Source organism: Aplidium turbinatum, chromosome 4 (genome assembly GCF_918807975.1).
Source record: "Aplidium turbinatum chromosome 4, kaAplTurb1.1, whole genome shotgun sequence".
Classification (NCBI taxonomy): domain Eukaryota; kingdom Metazoa; phylum Chordata; class Ascidiacea; order Aplousobranchia; family Polyclinidae; genus Aplidium; species Aplidium turbinatum.
Window position 1 is genome coordinate 44,996,174 of NC_137475.1, and position 27,431 is coordinate 45,023,604.

Below are 27,431 nucleotides of genomic sequence, written 5' to 3' on the forward strand. Positions count from 1 at the left end.
GTCTTGACTAAGTTGTGTCTCTTCAACTTGTACATCTGCTTTGTGAACGGAGAAGAGCATGACCATGTGGCTATTGTTCAATTCTCGCTCATCTTTCCTGTGAGCAACTTCAAGGGCAGCTTGCCATTGCAGCGTCACCGAGTAGATTGTATAATTAACGGTCAACCGCAGCGAAAGAGCTTTGATCGGTGGTTCAAATCCACTGTGTACCAGTGATTCAAATCCTCTGCAACACAACGAAAAGTTTAGAATTTACCTAAACCAGAGGCCTTCTCAGTTCCTGGATGAATATTCCAACAATGAGTTGTGGAAACTCTTGTTGGGTATGTTATCACAATGCATTGGAATGAAGTGAGTTGTGCTTGGGATTGCATTTGACATTTATCAAAAGTAGAAACTTTGATGTGGAATGCGCTTTTCAACGAGGTTGAATGGTTGTTCACGCAAATGATCCTCCACTAGATCCTGATTGAATGCGCCAAGCGGGAGCTACACGCTACAACCTCTTTGTTGAAACCCAACCGGTTCCATCCATCCCGGATATCTCTGGTCTTTTACCAACACAAGAACATGAACTTCCGCAACCACGGCGCCGGCGAGTATTTGGTCAAAGAAGCAAAACGAACCCAGGAGAAGGTTAGTGCTCCAAGCTTTAGATCGTTTTTAAATCCTGATTGATTTTCACTCCTGTTGTTGTTGTTTGTCGTATCCAGGCTTACACCTGGTGGTTGAAGATTTACATTAAGTGGACGGGAAGGCAAGGAAGCCAATTTTCGTGACCACCTTCGTGCATGCCTTTAAGTGTCCTGCCAAAGACACAGCTGCATGCTCTTGAGCGGTGTCGAACCGGCGCCTTTTCGATTGCCCTTCCAGGGCTCTCACCACTCGGCTATGCAACCGACGTGTTACCTTTAATCCTGTGTTGCCTTGCTTCGTGTAGTTGTCTTGGCAAGCAGGTTTAGTATATGGTACTTAACACGTCTGACGCTGCAAATATGTCTGCCGGTACCATGGCCCGTTGTGTGCGATATCCTCTACTCGATGCATGGAAGTCGTAACTGGCCATTCAGCTGAGCCTAGCTATAGAGTGAATAATCGCAATTATTGAACTTTCCACTACCTGTGACCGATTGAAACTACCCAGACAGCAAATCAGTTGTGTTTTAACATAAATACAACGTCTACAGACGTTGAATCATTATCAATGCAAAAACAACTGATTTGCAGCCTGGGTACCAGTATCGGAGGCCTATCCCAGACAGCAAAATCCGCCTTATACGTTAATTCAACGTAAATTGACAGATTTTGCTGTCAAACTTGTCAATGGCTCATCAAAAGCTCGCTACTCAACTTGGTTAAACTGCGGATTACACTTTTTGAATCCAGAGATGAATTCCTCTCAGTGGTCTCTCAGTGGTTTATAGTTTGCCATAATCACCCGAATCTTCATTCGGACAGTCCGTTGATGGCTTGGTATCTTTAGGCTGCCAAGCGGGAACGAGAAGAAATAGAAAAGTTGGAAATGATGCAACAGAGAGAACTTGAAGCCCGCTGCAATCCTCACACCGGCGTGACCGAATCTTTACCCAACACGCCCCAAGCCCCCTGCTATCTTTCTACTGGGTTTGGATTTCCGAAAAATCCGGGAATTCCTTTGTCGCATCATCGTTCCGGTCCATTGGATACCCTCGACCCCCACATTCCCGTGTTTCACCCCAAACGCTTCCCGTTTGCCCCACCAGCAAGTTCTACTTGGACTTCAAGGTGTTCGTTGCCAAATGATCGTCAGCTGTTGCAAATTCCCAGTTCTGCTGCACAAGCAATGTCCTGTGCGATGCAAAAGAAAAATGAAGTCGAAAAACCTAGCAACCCTGCGACCCATACTGCACCGTTTCAATCCTCGTCCGTTTGTCAACCTTATTCTCGATCAGATCCTTGGACCCCTAACGTTGGTTCATTATCTCAATGTGGATCAGTTTTGTCTCCCCCCACCTTTCAGACCCATTTTCACCCAAACCCAGTTTTATCATCTGGTCCTAGTCAGAGTTTCTCCCATTTTCCGGTTGCCTCTACCCATGGATTCTATTATTCGTCAGAACCACACACAGCTTACCCCGGTACGAATTCCTATCACCCAACACCCCTTGCCCCCTCTTTAAGCCCACTCGGCGGCCAACCTAACCCTCGTTACCTAACTTCACCAATGCAAACCCCAGCCATTGTAAACTACGGAGTGGGAATGCCTGGAGTTATGGGGGCCTCCCACGCAACATCAGCCGGCCCCATATACAACCCCGGGTACCCCATCTCATCCTTGCGGTACGCTTTGTAGCGAATCGGGGTCGAGCGCATCATGTATTTTGCTCGGCAACGAATTGTTGACATTGCCTTGATCTTGTTTGTGAATTTGTGATTTTTGCAACTGTGATTCAACAGTGATGTCACCATGACGTCATATGACGACGGGATTGTGACGTGTCTGCTTTTACTCGTTTTATTATTTCAATGCATTTTGTGCTTTTACATCATCAACTCTTTGAAAGTTGCAGACAAGGATTTTGCTTAAATTCTTTTATTAATGGAATATATTTAATTTTTTATATTTTGTACAAAACAAGCTAAAACATTTCGTGCATACCCTGAGTACCCCCAGGCCCAACCGTGCAATATCAGCCCGTCACCTCTCCATCCGATCAAGCCACATCATGAGAGTTTGCACAAAAGCTTCGTCTGCACCGCGAATCGTGTCGTTTTAAAGCGATTCTCCTGTCTCATTGTTGCGTCATCTGTGCATTGCGTCGATGTGACGTCAGTGTCAACTGTGTGTTTGTGGCCAACTCACGTACCGCAAGTTTCTTTGAGAGGCTATGACATCACCGATTCTTGTTTGTCACGTACTAGTGGTGACATCACAGTGACGGCGTTTTATTATCTTTTAATTTGCACTACGTCATCGCGATTTGCTCGCCCGCCTCGCTATTTATTGCCTTCGAACCTCGATCGCTTGGTGGCGCCACCTGAACCTGGGACCACCAACAATCATTGTGTGTCAGTGTGCAGCACATGGCGCCCTCTTTTATTGCGTAACAATGATGAGATCCTGTCGGAGAATTGAACCCGGCCACCGATCCGCGAAACATCTCGTGCGGCTTCCTCAGTAACAACCACTCCTTGCTTCAACGTTGCTTTGTTTGAAGCAGACGCTAGTTTGATGTTAGTGAAACGTCACATAGAGATGGTTGTGGTTACATTGCAATGACGTTGTAACTCCGTTTGTATTGCTGAAATAAATGGGTTTTGTTCTTGCCGCTACTAATTTGAAATACATGCAGCAGAAGTTTCCACGTATTTGGCTGGATAGGTTTTGAAGACATGCAATGCATCGTTGGTAGCAGCTGAAGAGACAGAGGCAAATGGCCGACAGATGACGACCCGGAGAGCAAATCAGTTGTTTTTTACATTGATTCAACGTCTGCAGACGTAAGGAACGACTGATTGTAAAAATCAATGTAAAAAACGATTGATTTGCTCTCCTGGGAAGTGTATTCACAATTTGAGGTGGCAAGGTGGCCCACTCAGAAAATGAGACCAACGGAAGACTGACTCACATCATGCTTAATGTATCACGTGACTGGCAACCAAGCATCACTTGATTGGCAACAGGGAAATGTTTGTAGGTCCGGCATGAAGCACTGGTCTATTGTGGAGGCGATAGAAGCAGTTGTCTCAGTTTTTGGAGGGTCCTCTATTCATTTTATGTGCTGTATGGTTGGTTTTGAATCTTTATCCTCGCACCGACAAAGCCTTAATAGGTTATTCCTGGTAGTTTCGCATACTTGTAGAGGCTTTTGACGCAGGGCCGTTTACCGAGATTGGCAGAGTGAAGTTTTCCGATTGTTGAAGTGTTGTTGCCAGGAAATTACTCCATCCACTAGGTGCCGCTAAATGGAGAGCAGTCCTGAAAATGAGTTGCTCAAGCGCACACCCCGAGAGTCGAATTTGCGCCGCGTGATCTTGAGCCTGGCGCGTAACCACTGAGCTAACGGGGTGAACGTTAGCTCGGTAACGCGGGCGTGGGGGATGTATCAATTCACGTCGATATTTTGGAAAATTAGCACTATTGGGCATGATGCAAGGAAAAAGAAGCAGAGGCCGATAAAGATTAACTTACCAACAACTAACTAAAGATTAACTAATTTAATCAACTTAAACCAATGGGCCACAATCAAAACTAAAAATTTATACGGATGTCAAATGACAGAAGTTTGGAAGACCATGATCGCCAACGGATGTATTAGATCAGGCACATAATCATCAAGCAGCAATTCAGGTTATTCTGCGTAAAGAAACATTTTAGAAGTGATTTTTACCAGAGAGCTTTATTAAACCAAAAACAACCCAAGTTTAAATTGCCATGCCAAAGGTGCTGAAAACTTAATGGAATTAATTTTCAAAAATGCCAATTTTTCAATTTCGTCTCTTACAATCTGATATATGGAATCCCTCATCTCAGTCGTGGACACTTGTGATCCTGTCAATCAACCTGGTATGACTTCAGGCTATTTCTGGACAACTGCTTTTGGTTAAAAAAAGCCAAGGTCCTTCCAACAAAGAAATAGCTTTGCACAACTAGAGTCACCCAAGCCAAATGAGTTTGTAGGTTTTTATGTCATTGAGCGTCGTTATCTTTGGAGTTCTGTCTTTTGATTATTGAGAGACTCTGATTGTTTTCCAAGACGAGCCCCCAGTGTAGGCTTTTTGATTATTGACTATATTTTTAGCTTATTGAGATCTTAGGGTTAGTGAGAGACTCTGAGTCTCTAGCTACAAAAGTATAGTTTAGGCTTTCTGTCTAGGGTTTGATTGCCTACAAAATTAAACAAGTTGAATATACAGTATTTATTGTTAGGTCAAAATTTTTAACTCATTCGGGAAATTGGGAAATAATTATCTTGTCTAACTCAAACCAATTTAGTTTATTGCGACGGGTGTCAGAAAAGCGACATTCTCCCGTCGTGAATTTTACCTTCTCGTGTTGTTCAGTCTGTTCTCTTTGAAAGTCTGTCTCAGAGAATTTTTCAATTCCCCGCTTATTTCATAATACAGTGCCTCTTGTCAGTAACATGGTGGGAGAAGCGAAACGGTTACATAGCTATGTCGCTTCAGAAATACGGATGTGGGGAGCTAAATTCCGTGAGAGCAGAATTTAGGTTTTAAATTTGCCGAGTTGAAATGCATTTGCAAATTGTAGTTGATATAAGTTTCTGCTAAATGTCCTCATAGTATGAATTTGTTAGTTAAATTACAGTAGCGTAGTCAGGAATTTTAAAAGGGGGGGGGGGGGTTTAACCACCCAGCGGCGGGGGGTCTGGGGGGCCTCCCCCAGAAATTTTTGAAAAATTACTTTGAATTTGGTGCATTCTGAGAGCATTTTTAACAAAAATATGGGTATAAACATTCCTGTAAAGTGGTGCTGTCAGGTGGCATAGCAAAAGGATAAGATCATGTTTTCTTCTGCATTTTTCGGAAATAAAGCTAAGTCTCTGTGTTTTCTTGTTGCTAATTCCTGGCTGAGATGTTTGAATGTTTGGTATTGGCATAACTCGCTCTTTTAATGCAATTTTGTTTAAAATTAGACAATTTTTTTTAGACTGAAAGCATCATTCTCAATATCGTGACGTCACACGCGTGCCAAAGGGGGGGGGGGGGTTGTAACCCCCAACCCCCCCCTTGGCTACATCACTGAGTTAAAACATGGTACATGTTACAAGTTCTCCGTAAACCACCGTTTCAACAGCTTACAGTTGCTCTGGAACATATCGTGATGGTATCCTGGATACGGGTTTAGGGAAAGGAAAATAAGTTTAGCGTAGGCTTCTTGCAAGGAAATATCACAACATGTGGGAACAAGTAGCCTTGTCTAAAAAGTAATTTCCACATGACGTTAGTGGGTTGTACTGCCAATCAACCGTATCCCACGGTGATGGAGGAAATAATGTGTCACTAAAGCTCTATTGTTTTACCTCAGTCATGAAGAGTCATTCAAGCGTGACTTGTTTGTTATTAACTATTGTGAGCAAGCTGTTTTTGGTGAATACAAGAGTAACACGCTAGTCAATTACCGGGGGTACGTCAGAGAACTTTAAAAAAAAAACAATCACTAATCAATAACTATGTTAAAGATTGACCTTTAAAAATTAAAGCGAGCTTTTCATTCTCTGTTATTAACGGGGAACCGTTTGATTTTTAAGAAATCACACCAGCAGACCAGTTTTTGATAAAGCAGAAGAGCTGAAATGATTCGTGCACAAATTGAGAGTGTGGTCAAAGCAAATTACGATGCACATGCATTCAAGATTAATTTCCGTAACTGGGCAGTGACGCAGCTAGACGAGAAAATTTAGGGAGGACAAAAGCAACTGTTTGGGGGAAAACAACTATTTTAATATTTAATATAGAGTTTATTTGAAAATATAGTCACTGAATGCAGCCAAACATTAATGAAACATCATTCAAACATTTAATACAATGTCATTTAAAACGTAACTTAATAGTAACTTATTGAAGTATATTTTTTGGGAGGAAAAAATAGGGTTTGCTCCCCCAATTCCTCCGTGGCTACGACCCTGTAACTGGGTCTGGCGAATCCATTCTTGGCTCAAAATATCAAAATGCAAAATCTGGTTTGTTTACTTTCACAATGGAGAACTTCAACACACCTTTGATATATCAACAGTGACAATCATAGACGTAGGAGAGTAAAATATTTTTTTTGGTGGGGAGAGAGAACCAAATTTGCCCAAATTGTGTTTTTGCAAAGGTACTTTCAAAAACACAACATTGCTCACAATCCCTGAGGTGGTGTATAGTCTAATACAGGGGTCGGGAACCTTTTTAAGAAAGTAAGCAATGAAAACTACATTTTTGGGAATGCATTTCTGTAAAAACGATGTAGGCTAATGCTTTAACACTTAATACAACTAACATGTAGTGGCAGGTGATAGGTTGCAAGGTGGGACTATGTGTTTGCTGAAGATGAGAAAAACAACCGAGGTCTGAGGGACCTCCTCCAGAAATTTTTGAAAAAATGCGGTATAGGCTACCGATACCCAGCAGGCTTTCACAATTGTGCCGATGAAGAAAAGTAGGCTTGTATCCTAATGAAAAGCTGAAATAAGCTTGCATCTGCTTACCAATTGCATTCATTTACGTTTAATTTCTGCAGACACTGAATTGAAGCTTAACATTCAGCTCAAATTGCAACACAAAAGCTTCCAAAATTGATGATGCTACATTTTAAATTTTAAGAAAAATGTTCATGTAGGCTACTTCTAAATATAACACTATACAAAATTCTTAATCTGGTATTGGTAACACGTTGAAAACTCATAGTAAATAATAATTTGCACAAATAACTAGACATTTTTGCCCAAACGATTTTATTAAATAAGTGCTAATATTATATGTAACTAATAATTTGCACCACAGGGAACGTGATTCATCTAGTAAATGTTGAGGAGAATTATAATTCTTTGTTTAAATTTGGATTGTAGCGTTTGACGACGCTTCTTGAATTTTTGTGTCAAGTTGGGATTTTCCTTTGCCTAAAATTTTAAATGAGTCAGTAGAGAATTTTCGATCTGTGCAAAAAGAACACTTCGTGATATGGTCTTTGATGTCACTTTTCTTTAAGTCTTTAAAGTTCAGATGCTCCTGTACTCTCGTGGTCAAATGTCAGGGTGAACATACCGATGTACCTCAATGCCGAATCACACAGACATGTAAAGCTCTCCTGTGATTTGTCATTACCTAATATCCGCCATTTTCAAGTTTACGAGATAAACGACTTTTTGTGTTTATAGCTGTAAAATTAACAAGGTAAAACACTCGAAGTTGACTTTTGGAAGGCTGGAGCGAACAACCAAACAAAATTTTTAAGAATGAAATTTGAGCCAGGTTTTTGTTTGTTTATTAAAATATGGCTTATATTTGGTTTTGCCAGATAACTAGTTATAAAAAAAGTATTAGGTTTGTATGATAAAACCTAACATATACTCTCGATGTTGACTTTAACCGCCTTATTGGCTTATTTAATGTTATGTTTTTGTATGATAAAGCCTCATATAAGCTAAATGTTGACTTTGACCACAATATGTTGGCTTTGTAAGCCTTAATCAAACCTAAAGTACTGGTAAGCCTCTGGATTTTTCCCAGAACTGTGTATCATTTCATCACTGTAATCTTTAGATGACTTTGCTGATAGGCTATCGCTGACTCAAAATTAATTGCTGGTAGCCTACTTAAAGTGCCCCTGACAGGTTGGATCCAAGTATAGTAACTTTTTAAAGCATTTCCTAGCGCAGAATTATACTTAGCGAACTTTTTAATCTTAACCTCGTAGCTCGACTGGTTAGGGCGTAATTTAATCAAACGACTGCTCCGCAGCGCCACCACAGGCGAAACTCCATATTTCACTGCTCTGGGACGACTTTGGTGGTATTACGTCATCCTAAGTGGACGTCGTTCGCAACGGATGAAACAAACGCTTCCTAGATGTAATTAGTGGATCACAGTTTGGTCGGAGTTGGTACAAGCGGTTGCTTTTTTCGAAGATTTATTGTTTTTTGCAGTTTAATAAAACTGTACTGGATACGTTCCTACAAAACCTAAAGTATACTTTAAGTGAAAAATGAAGAAATCGTACGAATCATCATTCATATTTAATTCATCATCACTATTCAAAAATAAATAAAAGTTCTCTCTCTCTCTCATAATGTGCCTTCAGTTGGCCATTGAAATCCTGTGTAACGGCCATCTGGATCTGGAAAATTGTTTCGGATTCGCCAAACAATGCATGACGGCATCACAATCCGATTGTTGGTTCCGAGAGCATCACCTTGTAGTATACACTCCAACACATGCCTGTAGGCATTTTTACTTTAGTGGTAACTTATTAACAAAATCATCTTCAGTGAAGTGAACATATACGACTAGTTTTGTATGGCCCATCCCACTTTCGAACACTTGAAGAAAACTTTAATCATTTTCTTCTCAGTAGCTTGTTTTGTGGGAAAGTGGGAAAAGAAAGCACACGGTCTTTGTCACTGACAATGCCACATAAACAGCAATTTGTAGGCATTGCCTCAACCAGAAATTAAAGGTGCTGTTTGTGAGATACTGTTGTTACACTGCAAATGGCTATAGCCAGATTAGGACAAATAAAAAAGTATGAAAATTGTAGCCCTATGAAACTGCAATTTTAATTGAATTGAGATGCTGTTTGATAAAAGTAAACTCAACCTATTTGATCGAAACCTGATAGTTATAATAAGTTCACTTTTTCATTTCGATAATTCTTAATTTGCACATGCTTTAGACCAACAGAGCCCCACACATTCACGTTTTGCAGTAGCCGTACCATACTTCACCAAGTCATCACAGAGAAAGAATGTATCCTTCCCGCTTACTGTGACGTCACAGCGGTGTTGCCATTTTTATTTTCGCAATTGAATGAGTGCCAGATTCGCCGATGTCAACAACAGTTTGCAAGCGTGTAACTTAGTAGCCTGTTGATATTTTTTACGATTTGCTGGTCAGGGAAGTTTGTTAGTGTTATCTTTTTGGTATCTTAGGTAAATTTAGCGAATTTATTTACCTGTCAGAGGCACTTTAATAACCATGCCTTCATTTAAGGCAGAGGTGACGAGCCTGCGGGCCGCATGCGGCTCGTCAAAGAGTTTTGTGAGGCCCACAAAACGATTTGACAATCGCTCATGCATAAAAGACAAAAGACATCTCAAAGCTGTTTTATGCATTCACTGGTACACCTTTCCTTTGCTATTTTCTTGCCCTAAACACTAACTTTCAGGGCTTAAAGTTAGAAAATAGGAAAGCTGTAAGGCAAAGTTGTTTAAACACTATTCACCAACTTCACCTTGTATTTTTGGTCGATTCCAATCTATGACGTCACAGAATTTTGACAAGCGCTAAATTGTGTGGCCCGATAACTCATGTGTAATTGACAAAGTGGCCCGACCGCAAAAAGGTTCGTCACTCCTGATTTAAGGCTACCGTACTACATTGGCTCATTGGCTGCACAGCATCTGGGACGGTTGATTAAAAATGACCAAACACACTGAGTAGCGTACTCCCGGGCCTCTGCTTTAAAATCTTAATAATCATATGCAAGCTAAGTTATTTAGCGTATCGTAAAGTCAACTAAGCCATCAGTACACCAGTAGGCTACGAAAAATCAAACTGATCGGCGAGATGTAAATAATACGGCATTTAATGAAAAGAAAAGCTAGTGTGTTCGGATGGACATTTTTAGGCTAGCCTACATAATTAAGCTTAGGCCTACTTAGTGCTTGACAACATTTTCGCCCAATCTACTTTATCAAATGCTTTTAAATCCGCTTCATGCAACTCAAGAGATGTAGGATGTTGTGAATAGCCTGCTGCAATTGCTTCTGAAATTATGGCTGTCACGTGACGATATCCTGTTACGTGATTGGAGTAGATGAATATGTTAGGTTTCAGAAAATTATTCTTGCACAGATTAGAATATGTTAGGTTTTACCCACCAATTATCTCGAAAACCATACTACATTAGGGCACAAATTTTTGTCAGGAGATGCATGAACTCTTTAAACGTAGAAAAATGCAAAAAAGTCATTTTCGACAAAATGGCGCATATTAGGTCTACCAAAATCACGGGAGAGCTGTAGGGAAGACCGGGAACAAAAGTAACATATTTAGTCAAATCGTGCCTAGATAAGTTGCTATAAGTTCTTTAAAAAAAAGCAAAACCTGCAACTAGTAGTGTAGTGTTTTGTTACATTTACCCATAGTGTGGGGAAAGTATTTGTAAGAACCCAAATTATTAATGAAAACGAATAGTAGGCCATATATACATCAAAATAAAAATGCGGTATCGACAAGTTCGAATCAAAAACATTTGGAAAGCAAAGCAGTTTATGTATTTATTCACAATCACAGTTTTGACACACATAAACTCTGTTGAATGCTGTGTATTTTGCATGGGCCCAATATCCACATGACACATATTGAACCCATTTCTCTCCTGGAAGGCTATTTCTAAAATTGTCTCAGCAAACCAAACAAATGTTCCTATGCGACATTTGAGCAGGAGACGAAACGTCTGGGACTTTATTTGAAAATACGAACTAATTTTGAATGTTTTGTAAATAGGAAAAACGTCTACATCAAATTTATTTTTCATAGACTATCCGATTTCATGAGCAAACGTTTTAGATTCTTTGTCCACACATGGAATGGACAAGCATGCTTCATCTCATTTTCAACCTTTTCATTTTGGTAGGAATTCGCGGGGATAAAGCGATTCAATATTTTCTCTAAGTAGGCTACAATTTTGGGTATACATTATCATAGAACATTTGTTTTAATTTCTCTGTTCCAGTATTAAAAAGAGCATCATTAGCCTACAGCTAATCGTTTTAGCCCGAGCTAATAGGCACATGATCAAACCAGATTTCCATTTCTATGGGCATAGTGCATCAAAATTAAAAAACAAATCAGTATGGGTTGGTTTGCGCCAAACCCAAGTATCAAATCCATCAATATCAAATCCAAATCGATTGTAAATTTGATGTTTTTATGTTGATAGTTCAGCAATTCTAAAAAGGCTTCACATGAGGTTTCATTATTAGATACCGTAAAAATGTCATCAATGTAACGTAAGAACAACCTTGGGTGAAATGCTAGATGCTTTTTAATTTTGTTTCCAAAAAAGGTTAGATTCCTATCTCAACTACAATGCAAATGAAGTGAAGTAACATTAGCTCCACTGTGACCGTTCGCTTTTGTCGAAACGACCTACACTGTTTGCAGACAAGCGTAGAGGTAGGCTACATACAAGAGAACAGCCTAGTGTAGTTAGTTCGAGCAACCATAATAGCCCACAGAGCCACAGTAGCCTACCACGGTTGTTAGGTGAACTTTAAAGTCAGTTACAAATAACTTGTCCCAAGAATGAAACGAGTGACCTCAGCTAAGAACGTTTGAAGAGACCGTCAGGATGTTGAAGTGAAATTATGGTCTTGCAATGCTAAGGGGCGTTCCACTCAACTTAGATAGGTTATGTAACTCTGTGCTACCGCAACCTAATAGTGCGTCTAATTTTTTTAAATGCCAGTGATTTGCAACCTGATACTTTGCACACAAAAGAATTTGGTAAAATACAAACTGTACAAACTTTTGAAAGTTCTAAAAGACTCGTTATAGGCCCAAGAAGTAGAAAGAAATGTCAGCTGCACTCAGTTATTACTTCGACGGAAGTTCATCAGAGTTGTTAATCAATGACTTTTGTGCTTTACCACACAAAAATATCTTTGAATGTAATGAAGCGTTCAGTTGAAGCTAAGCAGTTGCCCCAGACAGCAAATATCGTGATTTACATTGATTCAACGTCTACAAACGTTACTCCATTCCATTGTAAAAAAACGACCAATTTGCTGTCTCGGGTCTTCAATGCAGTGACGTCAGAGTTGTCTGCAAACATGATGTTTGGAGTTCAAACTGCCCAGCCAAGTAGACAAAGGAAAGTTTACTTTAGTTACACAACGCAAGTTGCAGGTGATTGAGGATAAAGGGTAAAGTAAGCCATAGTTAAGCTTTGAAATCCCATCCAATAAAAAGTATTATTTTAAACTTTTTGGCTTCAATGCAGCTCGATTTGAGTATGTTTGGGTTCATAGTCTCCTCTAGAAAAACGAGTCGTTTGAAAACGTTGAACGGCAAAAAAACGACTCATTTTTCTCGCGAAGACGATGAAGCCAAGCAAGTCGATCTGCAAAAATGAAGACTCCTGAAAGTACGAGGAGAATGGCAACTGGCTTTATTTTAAACCGGGTCGTCAGGCAGCACAACTAATTTTATTAAAGGGACTGACACAAGTTAAAAATACATGTTTACCAACAAAATGGCACTGCATTAACAACCGCAGTAAAGTGACGAAAGGACCTTATTGTTACAGTTTGGCAGACCTCTTCTTTAAAATGATGGCTAAAATTTCCCCGTTGCCATGAAGACGATCAACTGTAGTAAATCAATAACTTTGTCCAAATATTTGCAAGACAAACATTTGCAAACGTTTTGACAAATCATGAAAACTTTAAATCATCTTTTTGCTACATTTCAAAAAGTTGTAAAATTTTAAACATTTAAAACGAATAATGATTTAACAATTTTTGCAACGTTAAACGTTTTTTCTTGTTGTTTCAAATGAAATTTTGTAAAGACAGTCGTTTCGCTAACACCTCACGTGCAACAAGTGTTGATTTACAATGGTTCTAGATATTGTAATGATGATGTACATTGTGATCATCATCATCATAGGTTTGTCAATTGAAAAACGTTTCAACAAATTTTTATCACGTCATACTTGACAACCCAACACTTCTGTGACAGCACAAATTGAAAGATGTTTGAAACAGAAATTCCAAACTGCGAAAAAATCTTCCTTAACTTTTTAATTTTAAACCATTGAATTTATAAAAATAAACCATTTTATGGCAAAGACTTTTTTTGATTTTTTTTATATCAGTCGTTTGAATTCTTGGCTTGGCTTCAACAAAACTTCATGCTCTCATGACAGAACAAATGAAACTAAAATATTCGGGTGGTTTCAATCTTTATTTGCATTGTTGTGTCATTAATGTTGCTATATATAGGACCAAGCAGAGTGCAGATAATTCCCGCTGACTAAGCTGTGATATACTTCCTGGAAAGTTGACACGGTTTCTTTCTTTTATAAACAGCTGTAATGATGCTTGGAAAGCAGATTGAAATTGTTTAACCAACGATAACAATTGCAGTTTCATTGAATAAGATAAGGTTGGTAACTCATTAACGAATTTCATAAAGTTTTTTTAGATGTAAAAGATTGAGGCTTGTGAGCTTTCGATGAACTTTCACGTTTATACAAATCCAAAAGTTTGTACTTTTTAAAAACCCGGTGACATAAACCGACAGAGATCTTGATGAAGTGAATTCAATCAGCCAGGTTCGGTGCTTTACGTTTGCAGTCAGATGACGTCGTATTTACCAGAGATATTGCACAGGAGTGGGTGCTATCGTTGTTTGCTATAAAGCGGGGGTCGGCAACCACCGGCTGCAGCCCAGTGTCGGTGCATGGAGAATTTGTTGCTGGGCCGCCAAAAAGCCGATACCAAATTGCTCTAAAAATTGCAGAATTTTGATCAACCGGGCTAGTGCACAAATATTAATTTTATTTTCAAAGATTAGTGAACGTTTGCTGCTAAAATACTCAAACTAAAAACAAACTAGAAGTTTATAAAGTTACCTTCAAAAACAGCAAAACAAGACAAAACTACAAAGCAGACAGGACGTAATGAACACACGGCGTGTGTCATTTACTGCGATAACCTCAAGGTGAGAGTAGCTTAACCCAATCAAACAATAAGGAACCAAACTGCAGATGCTAAACTAGTAAAACTACTGTTCTAATGTTCAGCAAACGTTGTGAAAACTAAATCGCCTTTATCTTTAGTGATATATGCAGCAAGCTTATTGCTGCAAAACAAGATCAGGACTTTCACGAAAACACCATTACGATGACTGAATGTGTTGTAATATATTTGCATGCAACAAACACATGTGTTTATTGATGGCCGGTCCTCAAAGTAATGCCAGCGTTAAACCGGTCCGTAGTGCGAAAAAGGTTGCCGACCCCTGCTTTAAAGCATTGAAGCGTAATTTGTACCGGGAACTTGAAACTACCGCGTATTGTTGGGGTGTTAGGAAAGCTCATTTTTCATGGATTTAAGACCCGAAGATCTCATTGGAACCCGGGTTCTAATTATCCTTCATGGGGGTTAACAATAATGGTCAAAACTTTGTCAATAAATTCTTCAACTTTTCGAATTTGGCTGATTTCATATACTTTATGGGAAATAGCAATTTACTTGACATCATATGATTCAAAACCTGTAGTAAGAAAAACAGCCGCTCACGGGAAGGTTTTTTAGCTAGCAACGTCTTGAGACATTGAAACGATGTAAAAGAGTCAACTTGCTAGCGGGGTGAACATCGATCCTTTCATTGCTTCAAGGGGATTTGTAGCATTCCGTGGCTGTAATCTCTCTGCTACCGCTGACGCAATGGACCTTGCCTTTGGGCCTTCCCAGACTGCAAAAGGCTATTTTTACATCTTTTTAACATCAATCGACGGTAAAACGACATCCAAATGGGAACTATTTCTAGCTAGTGTTGCACGACGTTTTCTCGAAATTCCAATTCACGGTTGAGTGTTTTTTTGGATTCCCCGCTTAACATTGTCACGACCCCAGATACGTCTCGTTGCTGCTGGCCGGGTGACCAGACAATGAACACGTTGTGACGTGAGAACGTGACTGACAATGGCGAATTGCTTTGTTTTATCTTGCTGCTGTTTTGTTGTTCAGACATAAACTTTTTAGATCTGCTTGTTTTGTTTCCATCCCAACCAGTTTCGAACGATGGAATTCCTTCAACAAAAACCAGCCGGTAAATGGGAGTTGATTTATAACTGTTTAAATTAAGATTTGAGTTTTGTGGATAGCTTATTCTACGCATTGAAACACTGATTGGAATATTCATGTTTATTTAAAAAGAGCCTTTTGTGAAACTTCATCTCAGCAGGATTGCATTTCTGGAAAACGGTTTTCTGCAGTCAGTACTTTTACCTCCTAGGGTGCAGAATTAAACTTTAAAGTTTGAAGTACGAAGCTCTTACTTTTCACATTAAGTTCAACATGACCTTACTTTTAGAGACCGTAAGGCTATTTTTTAAGTCATGTTAGGTTGCTTTATCCAACCTATTGAGCCATAATTTGAACAACCATTCTAACAACCAATATCCAGCGATGTCGCAACAACTTTGAAGCCACAGTAACAGACAACAAATTTTACCTTGAGCATGGAAATAAACTGGGGCTACTTAATATCAGCTTTAAAACGAAACTAATTTGCAGAATTGGTATTTCCTCAATATACGTGCACTCGTGCAGGGAGGAACATATGTGTTAGAGCGATACAGTTAAAACCAGTAAAAAGTTTTATTTTGAATGGTGAAAGAAAACACAACTTTACCCAGCCAGCAAAATTGTAACTTTTTACATTACATTACAACGTCTGAAGACGTTGAATGAATGTTAAAAAGTAATATTTTCGCTGTGATGGTCGGAAATAAAACTTGAAACTGAACACAACAAACTTTTTTGATCTGCAAGGGATTATTCTGTTTCATCTTTGTAGTCATGTAGTCAAGCGTTACGTGCCGGTAACCACTTTCTATTCACTACAATTACGTCACTTCCGGCTGATGGAACAAGTTTTCAAACGTTAGTTTCTTTTTTTATGCTGTGGCAACACTGCAATCATGTGTCCAATCGTTGTTGGAAATTCCTGGAAGCAGAGGCAGATGAACAAAACGAATCAACTTGGGAGATTTGGAAGTGATTCATTTATAAAATGTTTATTACGAAACAAGCTCAGAGCTAAGCGGCCCACTGGAAATATCTCCCACAACGTCTGCAGACGTTGAATCAATGCAAAAGTGCTGCATTCTGCTGTTTGGTGAAAACATAAGAAAGAATGTTAAGAGGTTTCTTGTATGGGCGACATAAAATCTAGAAATCGCTGTTGAAGTCTATGTGGTTTCACCGAAGAAATATATTTCAAAATTTTATCCCTTTTTGTATTTGAGCTATAGGCCTACATAATATATCCCAAGATTTTTTACAAATGCAAATTGGTTCACAAAATGTTCTACTAACGCCGCGTGTTTATCAACAGGTGACATACTGAGAGAGTTCAAGGCGGAAAGTGAATCGTTGCTGAGCAGCAACAATCCTTTAAGGTGATCTAATTATTACGTAATATTAGACTTGTTCGAACTAATTGCACTATACGCTGTTCTGTTGTTGTTGTTGTTGTTGTTGGCGTATCCAGGCTTTCACCCAGTGGTTGAAGATTTAGATTAAGTGGACGGGAAGGCAAGGAAGCCAATCATGGTGTCCCTTCACTTGTCTGGCAATAACGTCAAGGTTTTTACGACAGACAAATGACTGCAGTCGAGCAGAAGCCTTTAATCCTTGTTATGACACAACAATTGGTGCTCTCCAGATCCACAGATCATCAAGACGCTGGAGGTTTCGTGGAAGACCAGAACAATGATGCGATGCATCCAGATGGTATGATCCCAGGAGAAGACTTTGAGTACGACATGAAGAACGAAAAGCGAGGTTGCTTCATAATTTTTGTCCATGATGTAAGTTAATTATGAGTTTACTTTTACACCAATACGTCAAAACATGAACGTTTTGCAAAATTTAAGTGCAGCAGAAAGCGTACACGTGACGTCATAATAGGATTGCGACAATACAAATCCAGCAATTCACAGATAACATGCAAAGGATTGAACCTCTGCCTGCAAGTGAAGGGTTACATAAAACCTTTACTCGCGGATAGCGGCTAACTCAAATCAATGACGTAGCCAAAGGAGACATCTGTCTCCAGATGCTGTTTCACAATGCATCAGTTTGATTGGTTTAAAGTTTAAATTCATTGTAGAAGCGTTATTTTTGATGACTCACACTTGTCATCAGAAGGTATAAAAAGTATCATTGTTCTTGGGCGCGGGAATCCCAGCTATGCCATTGCCTATTGTGACGTCATATTCATTCTATGGCGACATCAACCTGCCCCTGGTGGGGGACAGGTTGAAACAGTTTCTTGAACCATCGTCTCCATAATCATGTTCAATTCGACCATCATTATTGGAATGTCGAAGAAGTTCTTGAACATTTGAGTGAAGCGTTACGTGTTTTCGAGCGAAGTTAAATCTAATTATTATTATTTTAATTGTTTTTAGAAATTCGATGAAAGCTTAGGTGCAGATCCACGCGGTGGCTCCATGAAAGACGCAACAAAGATGAAGCAGGTTGCCATGAGCATGGGATTCGACCACATTCGCGTCTGTCCTAACTTTGACAAAAAGGACATTCTTGGGCTGCTAGATCTGGGTATGAAAATCACAATTGTTGTTCGTTATTGAGATTATTATTATTTTTGGTTGTCAAATGTTTAAAGAACACAATTTGGTGTATTTTATTGTGCAATTTATTCTTTCATAGTGAGACAAGGTGATCACATGCACTATGACTGTTTTGGTTGCGCAATTCTTTCTCACGGTGAACAGGATGACGTCATCTATGCACAGGACCAAAAAATGAGCCTGAAAGATTTCATGGAGCCCTTTAACGCGAAAAATTGCCCCACATTGGGAGGAAAGCCTAAATTGTTTTTCATTCAAGTGAGAAAGTTATTCAAGTCGTTCAATCTTACTGCAAATAACTTGCATCTCCTGCCGTTGTTTTGTAAAAAAAAAGTAAACCAAAAAGTAAACCAAAACGTGACTCCAGTGACTCTGGCAAATGCATCATTTTCGCTTTCACCAATCAGCTAATAAGCGAATGGAAGGAACAGTGTCCGTCTCTGAGCAGGTCGATGTGAGTTCGATACCCTGTCGGGTCATATCATGTTCCGTACAAGAATAGTTAAAAATTTAAAATTCAATTTTTACTCGAAAGCCAGCCGAGTTTAATTTAACATAATATTCTGTCCACTTGTGTTGCACAGATACAAACGCAGCATTATAATTAGCAACAGATTCAAATATATTTAAAGCACGCAACATTGTTGCTGAGTTAAAGAACATTCTAATATTTGAAGGTTATACCAGTATGTGGGTGGTCTAGACATTGTGCACAAGATTTCAAAACTGAAGACTGAAATCGATTGCTAATAAACGTGTTACTTGGGTTTTACAGTACATTTGCCTGAAATGTTTTTTCAAATGTTTTCAGTGTTCAATTGTTTCTGTGCTCAGTGCTTGTATTTTCCTTCTAAAATATTAATTTTAGCAAATTGATAGTTGATAAAGTGATACCTACCAATGAAATCTCTTGGATCTACGTAGAAAATTCTATGCATTGTTTGAACTAATGACTTTTGCTTACACGTTGCTTGATAAAAAGCTATTTTTTTTATCATATGAAGCTTTTTATGATAAAAAAGTGCTTGAACACTGAAACAATTCAATTAAAATCACTTAAAAGAAGCATTTGAGGCATATATAGGACCCAAGTAACATGCTTATCTGCAATCGACTTCAGCCTTCAGTTCAGAAGGTTTGTGCACAGCGTCTAGGCCGTCTGTTCTCGTGGGCCAAATTCTTGTAGAAGATTTTCCAACCTTACAACACGTAGGATTTGAAACACTGCCGAGCCTATATTGTTGAAACGATGTATAGCACAAAGAAAGATTGTTTTCTTATTGTTACAAAAACAAACCCGCTTTATTGGTCATTGCACCTCAGTCATTGTTCAAAGGGACAAGTCACTCAATCGGGCTTACTCACTTAGTCGACCAAGCGCAGTTGACTATTTTTGCATTCATTGTAAAAGTCGCGGTGTTATTCAGAGCACCAATGACGCCTGTTGCTAATACGTTCATACTCTTATATAAAAATGTATCCAAAATAGAATGGGGTTGTTCTTTCATACAACTGAACAACAAGGATTTCTTCACATCAGGTGAACAACAACTTCCTCAACAAGAATACAGAATGCAGGAAATGTAGTTTATGCAACGTTTTCTGTTACAAACTTAATGGATTAGTGTTGCCATTTGATAAATAGCCCTAGAGTAGTTTTTCTTGCAAAATGCTTTTGCTTAAAATAATCTTTCTCGCCAGGCTTGCAGAGGCCGCAAGTTTGACAAGCCAACGAAAGTCTATCGGCGAGTTCAATGCGACGCGATGCTAGATGACGAAAAGATGGAAGAATCACCACACGCTCTTAAAGAGGACCTGAATCTTCAAACCATGATTATTCCGTCACAAGCTGATTTCATGATCGCCCATGCCACCCCACAAGGTAATCCCACTTAATTCAAATCTAAAACCCACTTAAACTCCGTCTAAATCCCACCTAAAACCCACCTAAATCCAACGTAAATCTTATAATCTGAGAGTTTGTGTTTTTCTGCGACTGAAAAAGTTGAATGCGTGCACTATAATGTAATATAAGTTGCACAAGAAATATTATCAGCTATGCAAATGAGCGCAAATTACCAAAGAACGTAACAGAACAAGTTCAAGCGAACAAAGTTTCTATTATTAAAGATTTTATAGGCCACACCGACCAACAAAAATGAAACGTTTTCGATTTCCAAAGAGTTTTTGATGGTTTTTAAGTAATACTAATGCTTCTTACTAATCTAACCATCTGATGAAAGGATCTCAAACACGCGACCCGCGGGGACTTTTAGTGTGTCCCGAGGTACATTTTTAAACTTAGATAAAATGCACTTTAAAATTACTTCAAAACTCTGAACGTGCCCAAAACTTCACACGACTTTTTGGCACTTCTGTCGCACCATTTATTGCGTGCGAGAAGCTCCTTTGTTACATCACAATCACATTGCCTATTTACTTGTTGTGTCGTTCCCGCGATAGTCCCCTCGGCATTTGTTGAAGTCAATTCTTCAACGGTTTAGTTTTTTCAGCACTTTTAATGTTGATTGCTAGATTTTTATTATCTAAGTTCGTCGTTTCGTTTGCGTTCTTTTTTGTTTTTTATTTTTGTTTGCGTTTTTGTTGCGTTCGTAAAGTGTTTTTCTATCTCTTTCTTCTTTCTACTTTTTCTTGCGATCTTGTTCTTACTACCTTATTTCATTCCTTCATTTTATTTTTCGTCGTTAACGCGTCCGGAACATAAAAAAATACTAAGTAACTACACTAGTCGAATTACCAGCATGTCCATAAACGGGAGAAATGTAGGACATGCCTGAGTAGTTGTTTTTGTAGTAGGTATATGTCTGCGGCTAGCACGGCCACAAAACCCTCCAAAAACAGCAAAAAATATAACGAAAATAAACAGAAACACGAACAGGTTTATTGTGAATTGCGCCCTCGGGTTAATTTACAAAAGTTCATTTGGCCCTCAGAGCAATTTGAGTGAGACCCTTGATCTAATCTGTATAATACTGATGTCTAGTAATGTTTATATTCTGACTTTTAATTTTTGTATTATAAAGTTTCTTACCTTTTGCTTACAATGGTAAGTCGAGTGTTGATTGATTTTTACATAAAACATGGCTGGACTTTCGTGCTTTTTCTGTTATAACGATTATCGTCTATCAACTGTATGACATTAACAACAGTTGAATACTGTATGAACACGCTTGAAAGAGACGTACAGTCTGATCAAGATTGTAGCTAAGAGGAACAGTATTGCTAAAATGTGCGTATTTTGCAAAAAAGTTATCGAATATTTCTAAAACTAGGGCCAATTTGAAAAGCCAATCCTATTTTTAGTTTTAGTGTCCTCAAAGAACCCCATGGCTGTTAAAATTGTTTTGCACCAAAATGTGTGCTGACCAGTGTGATAGTGAAGAACATGCCTGATAAGAGACATGGGCAATAAATGAACAATTGGACATGCCTGATATAGTCCCCTATTTTCCATTAGAACAACCTCATAAGGAATTGGTGCTGTGTAGATTTGAAAGACCACCTCAATAAAAACAATTTACCAGAATGAAGAGTCTCTTACAAGTCAGCAGTTGTTAACTGAGCAAGTGACAACTGAGCTAGCAAGGTTTGAGAAAGTGGTTGACTTTGGTAAATGATGAAACTGAGCAAGCCAAAACTTGGCATGTCACAAGTCAGCAAATTAAGTTATGTAGAACATCAGTCAGTTGATTACTTGATAGAGCTAACATGAGTATGGCCGAAAACGTTTGAAATTTTTAGTTTCATGTTATCATATTATGTTAAATATCATGTGGTTGTTTGGTTTTATTTATCTATGGTTCAAGAAAATCACCTTTTTACCAAAGTTGTAAATTAAGTTTAGCAGGCCATGATCAAACAATCCCGACGCGAGCACGTAAATCTCATTTGCTAACTTGACAGTTGAAACGTACATGCTGAGTTGAAGCACTTGCTGAGTTCTCGCATGCCGAGTGGTCCGACTACCGAAGTGAACAATCAAATTGTGCTTGCAGATTACACAGCTTGGAGGAATGACATAGCCGGAAGCTGGTTCATTGACGCCCTCCACTGGTGTTTCAACAATTACAGTCAAGAACTAGACGTCATACAGGTTTGATCTTGGAGCAGTGCCGGTCTTAGGGTATTTCGGGTCCTGTGCGGAATATGCTTTGCGGCCCCCATGACAATGATCCAATTCAGTAGCGTAGCTAGGTGTCTTGAAAGGGGAGGGGGTTTATTGGATGGTCGGTGGCCGAAGGCAACACACAGCAGCGGGGGGTCTGGGGGAGCTCCCCCAGAAAATTATGAAAAATTGCTTTGAATTTGGGGCATTCTGAGAGCATGTTAAACAAAAATTTGGGTATGAATATTATTGTAAAATGGTGCGGTCCAGTGGCATAGCAACATGATAAGATCATGTTTTCTTTGGCATTTTTCGGAAATAAAGCTATGTCTCTATTTTGAGTCTGGATGCAACCTATTTCGTTCCCTGAAAAATTCGTACCCCGATTTCGTACCCTGAAAGTTTTCGAATGCAAAAAAGCAAAAAAGTTACAAAAAAGCCAAACAGCGAAAGTTATAGAGACATAGCTTTATTTCGTACCCTGAAATCGGAGTAACAAAATCAAATTTCGACCTATTTCGTTCCCTGAAAAGATCGAGAGAAATTTTGAAATGTTTGCGGCAACTCCGATCAGCTACTTCGGCTCTGTTGTTTTTTTTCTCGATCTTTTCAGGGTACGAAATGTTCAGGGGACGAAATAGGTTGCACCCGTTGAGTCTCTATGTTTTCTTGTTGCTAATTCCTTTGTTGAATTCACTTGTTGAATTTTTCCATTGGAAATGACAAAATTACTGCATTTTCTGAGTAAATTGTGGGCCCTGTGCGATCGCATGGTTTGCACACCCCAAAGACCGGCACTGCTTGGAGGAAAAGCAATTTAAGTTTAATGTTTTTTTTGTCACACAACTTGGTTAATTACAAAACACAATAATGTAACAAACTAGGGGAATACATTATTCTTAAAATAGAAATAGTATTAAAACGAGAAAGGAAGAAACATGCATCAATCAATACAGGACGTGAGATGGAGAATAATAACGAACGATAATATAAATAACCTAATTATGATAAAGCTTTGGTAGAGAGTTCGCTTTGTTGAACCATAGACAGACAAAACAAAGCAACATTAACGGGACTAGCATAATGTATTACACACAAAAAATATAACATAATTAAAATAAACTCAAACGTTTGCGACACGGGATTCTCAAGAGGAATTACAAATGTGTAATAAACATAAAATGAAAATTATAAGATAAATCTGACTATGCATTATAACTGCAACCACACTCCGGACTGAAAAGCACAAATTGAATAAGTGATACAAGAATGATTACGAGTAAATTATACAGCGAGAAACGGCCCTGACGACACTGCTGTCTATAATCTAATTATTATGACGACACACATGTATAACAAAAGGTGGTGGCCGTTAACTCCCCCTCCCTGGCAGTGGCGGCTGGTGAGTTGTGAAAGTGGTGGTGCTGCGGACGAGCGCGGCCTGGCCGCGTTTTTGCTGAAAGCGAGCGAAACAGTGGGGTCGTGGGGCTTCTCCCAGCAAATTTTGAAAAATATCATTAAGTTTGGTGCACTCTGAGGGTATTTCAGCTCTAAATTGTGGTGAAAAGTTGAGATATAAGCAAAGTTATTGATTTTTTAAGGACAGTAACCTTAGTCTCAGCTGAGTACTGCCGGACAACCCTCAACTGAGTTACTGTCTCACTTCCGCCCAAACGTTTAGCCTACTCATGAAGCTGTGGGTTAAATTGTTTTTGTTGTAGTTATTTGGTGCCATCATCCTGCATTGTTTTAACAATTAGAGCTTTTCAGCTATTTTAGGAATAAGGAAGCCACTGATTTAATTTATTCATCCACGTACTTGTTTACATTATTAAGTTTGGTGGCTAAGCTTAATTATACAGTATATATTGGAACATAGGCTATACTTGAGATTTGGACATTTGCAGGCACGTTATAAACCATTACGGTTGGGCCAACTTCTCCTTTTGTTGGTTTTGTTGCCGTATTTTATTTTCACAATATCGTTTCTTCTGTGTTACGACAAAGAAAAGTAAATTGAATTGGTGAGTTAGCTGCAGCTATTATTGTGACAGAAAGCATTGCTAAACTCTGTTGCAAGTAATATAGGCTGGGGAATCGCTAAACACCATTAATTAAGCCAAATCGGTTCTAAAAAGTAGTTACAAAAGAGCCAAACAGCCATACCCAAATATGTAACTAAACACCTTTGAAAATCGACTACTTTTTTTAAATTTGGCCATAAAATCGCAAATATGGCAACCCTAGACGCACTGTTCCAGACAGCGCCAAAACGACGAATGTTACCATTTCGACTTGATTTGTTTGTTTTATGACGCTCGCGCTCAGGCGCACGAAGAAGTAGATGCTCTCTCTAAAAGGCGTTTCCAGTCAACAAAGCGAAAAAAATTGGAAAGGTCTGAAAACCCAAACAAATTTAATAAAAATTATAAAAAATCACGACGTGTTTCACTTTTATCACGGGCAGAATGAGCCAAAAAAATTTGTGGAGCTGCAACTCCACAGCACCATTACACGAGCCGCCACTGCTCCCTGGGGTTTGCTGCTGCTGATACAAAAGAGTTTTGATAAGTCACTGAGTGAATTTTTTTCTTAAAAGCGCAGTAAGAGAGGTGGGGTTAATATTGTTGTCACATCGTTATTGTGATGCAGGTTTGCACATGCAAAGCCTTTGAACTGTTGCGGAGATGCAATGGACGAGCTTTAACATCTTTGTAAGCGTTGTTTGTAAGATGCACTGACCAGTGGCGTAGCCAGAAAAAATTTTTGGGGGGGGCCAAATATTTGATGAATTGAAGAGAACGACGAAATGTTTGATTTAAGACATCGCCACCTGATGTGCAGTGGCGCATCCTGGTTGGTTAAGCAAGGGAAGCAATAAAGCTGGTGGGGGTTAGAGCGTGCCGAAGGCACGCGTATTCTAGGGGGGTCCGGGGGCATGCTCCCCCGGAAAATTTTTGCAAAATTACACTTAAATAATGGATTATAACGTTTTCTGGAAACACTTTCAGGGTAATATTTGTATGAAACTTATTAGCAGATAAACAGCTATTAACTTAAAAGGTAGCTCTTATCTACACACAAACGGGCAAAAACTGCGGCTAAAATTAGAGAACACAAAAAACTCAGCTACACAAAAACCCTACAGAGTAAGCGATTCTGAAATTGCTTCCACAGATTAGTTAAAAGAAGCGTAAATCGCGTAAACTTTGCGCGATGTACGATTTGCAAAATTTATTGGTGTCTTTCTGTGTGTCTAAAACAAGTCCTGGGGGGTGTTAATAGCCAAATGTCTTGGAAAACAATATAAATTTATACAAATTATATTATATTTTCAACAAAGGGTTCAACTTCGGAATCCAAATATTGAAAATTTGGGGGGGGCCATGGCCCCGTTCGCCCCCCCCCTGGCTACGCCTATGGCACTGACCAAACAATCCTGTTTAGATCATGACCAAAGTGAACAATAGGTTGGCTGGAACAAAAATTAAAGGCAGATCAGTGATGCAGATTTCTTCCGTGGTCAATCAACTCCGAGCAGAAGTGAGATTCGAACCCAAAACACCGGAACTTCCTCGCACAGAGCCCATGGTGTAAGTACATTCTAGGAACTATAGAGAAGAAAATGTCATGTTGGCTGTTGTACTGTATTATAGTTTCACAAGAATGTTGCTGCTAGGACAAAATAATCGCACGATTGTTGTTGCTAGGACAAGCGGGGGACAGCCTCTGAGGAGAGTTTGCTGCGACAGTTTCAGGTGAAAGGCTTTGGAAGCAACAACGGCATTGGGAAGGCTCAATCTTGGATTTCATTAGCTCGCATTCCAATATCTCTTCGATGTATAATTTCTAACCTGGCATCCATGACATTTCTAATAAACCTTTTTATTTAACTATTTTTGTTATTAGGGTTTACTTTTATATTTCTTAACCTTTGAAGTGAAATGGTTTGAAGTGGACTTGTTTGTTCTCACAGTATCTACTTGATTGTTGTCTCCACTGTATATTTCTGCTGATTTCATTTTATAAACAAAATAGATTTTGATTGATGCAGAAAATATTTGTGTTCGAACTAAAAAAGTAAACTGAAGTATTTTTTTTATTTTGAACGAGTGTGCCTCTCTATTTTTAAAGAAGTGTGTCCCTACTGTACATTCTAAACAAAAACGACTGCATCCAACCTACAAATCGATTGTGAAATTACTATGCGGAAGTTGATGCTTGTAAATGTCACCTTTGCTCCATTCCATTTAAAGACACTTTCGAAGGCTGAGTCAACATTCTGTTCGGTGGTCGGCTGCTTGCAAATGGCATGTTGTATGAACATGAACCAGGTTCACTTTAGGGAATTGAAATTGTGTCACTTCTAAAATTGTTATTTATATTTCCAAGATGTAATAACTTTGTATAGTAATAACACAAGAGATGATTAGTTTTAAGGAAATCTAAATCTTTTAAATCATTGAAAATCAACGAAACATGTTTTGACAATCAAAATAAAGTTTTCAGCGTAGTCTGCTTGTAAATAGCCCCACTAGAACATTGAAATATTTTGTATATTGCTTGTGTTTCAGTGAACCCAACTTTGTTTTTGTTGATTTGTATAGTTTGAAATAAGGAGGCAGGATTTTGTAGCTCTACCTGTATATCCATAGCGCCATTTGTATGCATGCTCCATTCAGTCAATAATCCCAAACCTTAGCAATTATCTTTCCTTGGTTTAACAAAATAATTGTTGTTGGAAAATGTTGTGGTTTCACTGTCCCCATATTATTTGCAATCTTGTTTAGAGAGAAATACGTAGAAGGAAATAATTGTACACTCCTGCATTAAACATCAGCTCATTAACGTATTATAACATTGCTTTAAGGTGTAACTGTATGAGTACCTTTTGTAGACACGTATGCTGTACTGCTGTAGGCTACAGCATATATGCAACTGTTGTTTGAGCAAGAAACATTAGGAAGCGCATAACTTGTCAGTTTTTCACTGTTATTATGAGTATGGCTGTATATGATTATTGATGCGATATTTGTATGTGGATGATTGCAGAATGGTCGACCCTGATGTGTCGGTATGAAGACCAGGTTTTTTTAAGCAAAATAGAGAGAAATAGAGCAAGATTGCAGTATTTTGATAACATGTCATTAGATCCAAAAATTTATGAAAGTAGCCTACTGAATATCTAATAAAAATATCACTGTACAG

General features: G+C 38.8%; 2 protein-coding genes across 2 annotated transcripts in view; both read left to right on the plus strand.

The window, feature by feature from the left end:
- LOC145768684 (uncharacterized) overlaps positions 1 to 3,348 on the plus strand; it is a 41,304-nt gene extending 37,956 nt beyond the window's left edge. Inside the window, exons 18-19 of the mRNA XM_082580248.1 lie at positions 463 to 636; positions 1,484 to 3,348. Coding sequence (XP_082436374.1) covers positions 463 to 636; positions 1,484 to 2,332 — 1,023 coding nt within the window. The 3' untranslated portion in view covers positions 2,333 to 3,348. The remainder of the gene's footprint in view (positions 1 to 462; positions 637 to 1,483) is intronic.
- A 12,114-nt stretch (positions 3,349 to 15,462) lies between these two features.
- On the plus strand, positions 15,463 to 27,431 carry LOC145768764 (caspase-3-like). The gene is made up of 9 exons (XM_082580353.1): positions 15,463 to 15,546; positions 16,837 to 16,900; positions 17,167 to 17,311; positions 17,915 to 18,065; positions 18,177 to 18,355; positions 19,799 to 19,979; positions 22,114 to 22,211; positions 25,671 to 25,816; positions 25,934 to 27,431. The coding sequence occupies exons 1-9, from the start codon at positions 15,519 to 15,521 to the stop codon at positions 25,983 to 25,985; spliced, it is 1,044 nt and encodes a 347-aa protein (XP_082436479.1). The 5' UTR covers positions 15,463 to 15,518; the 3' UTR covers positions 25,986 to 27,431.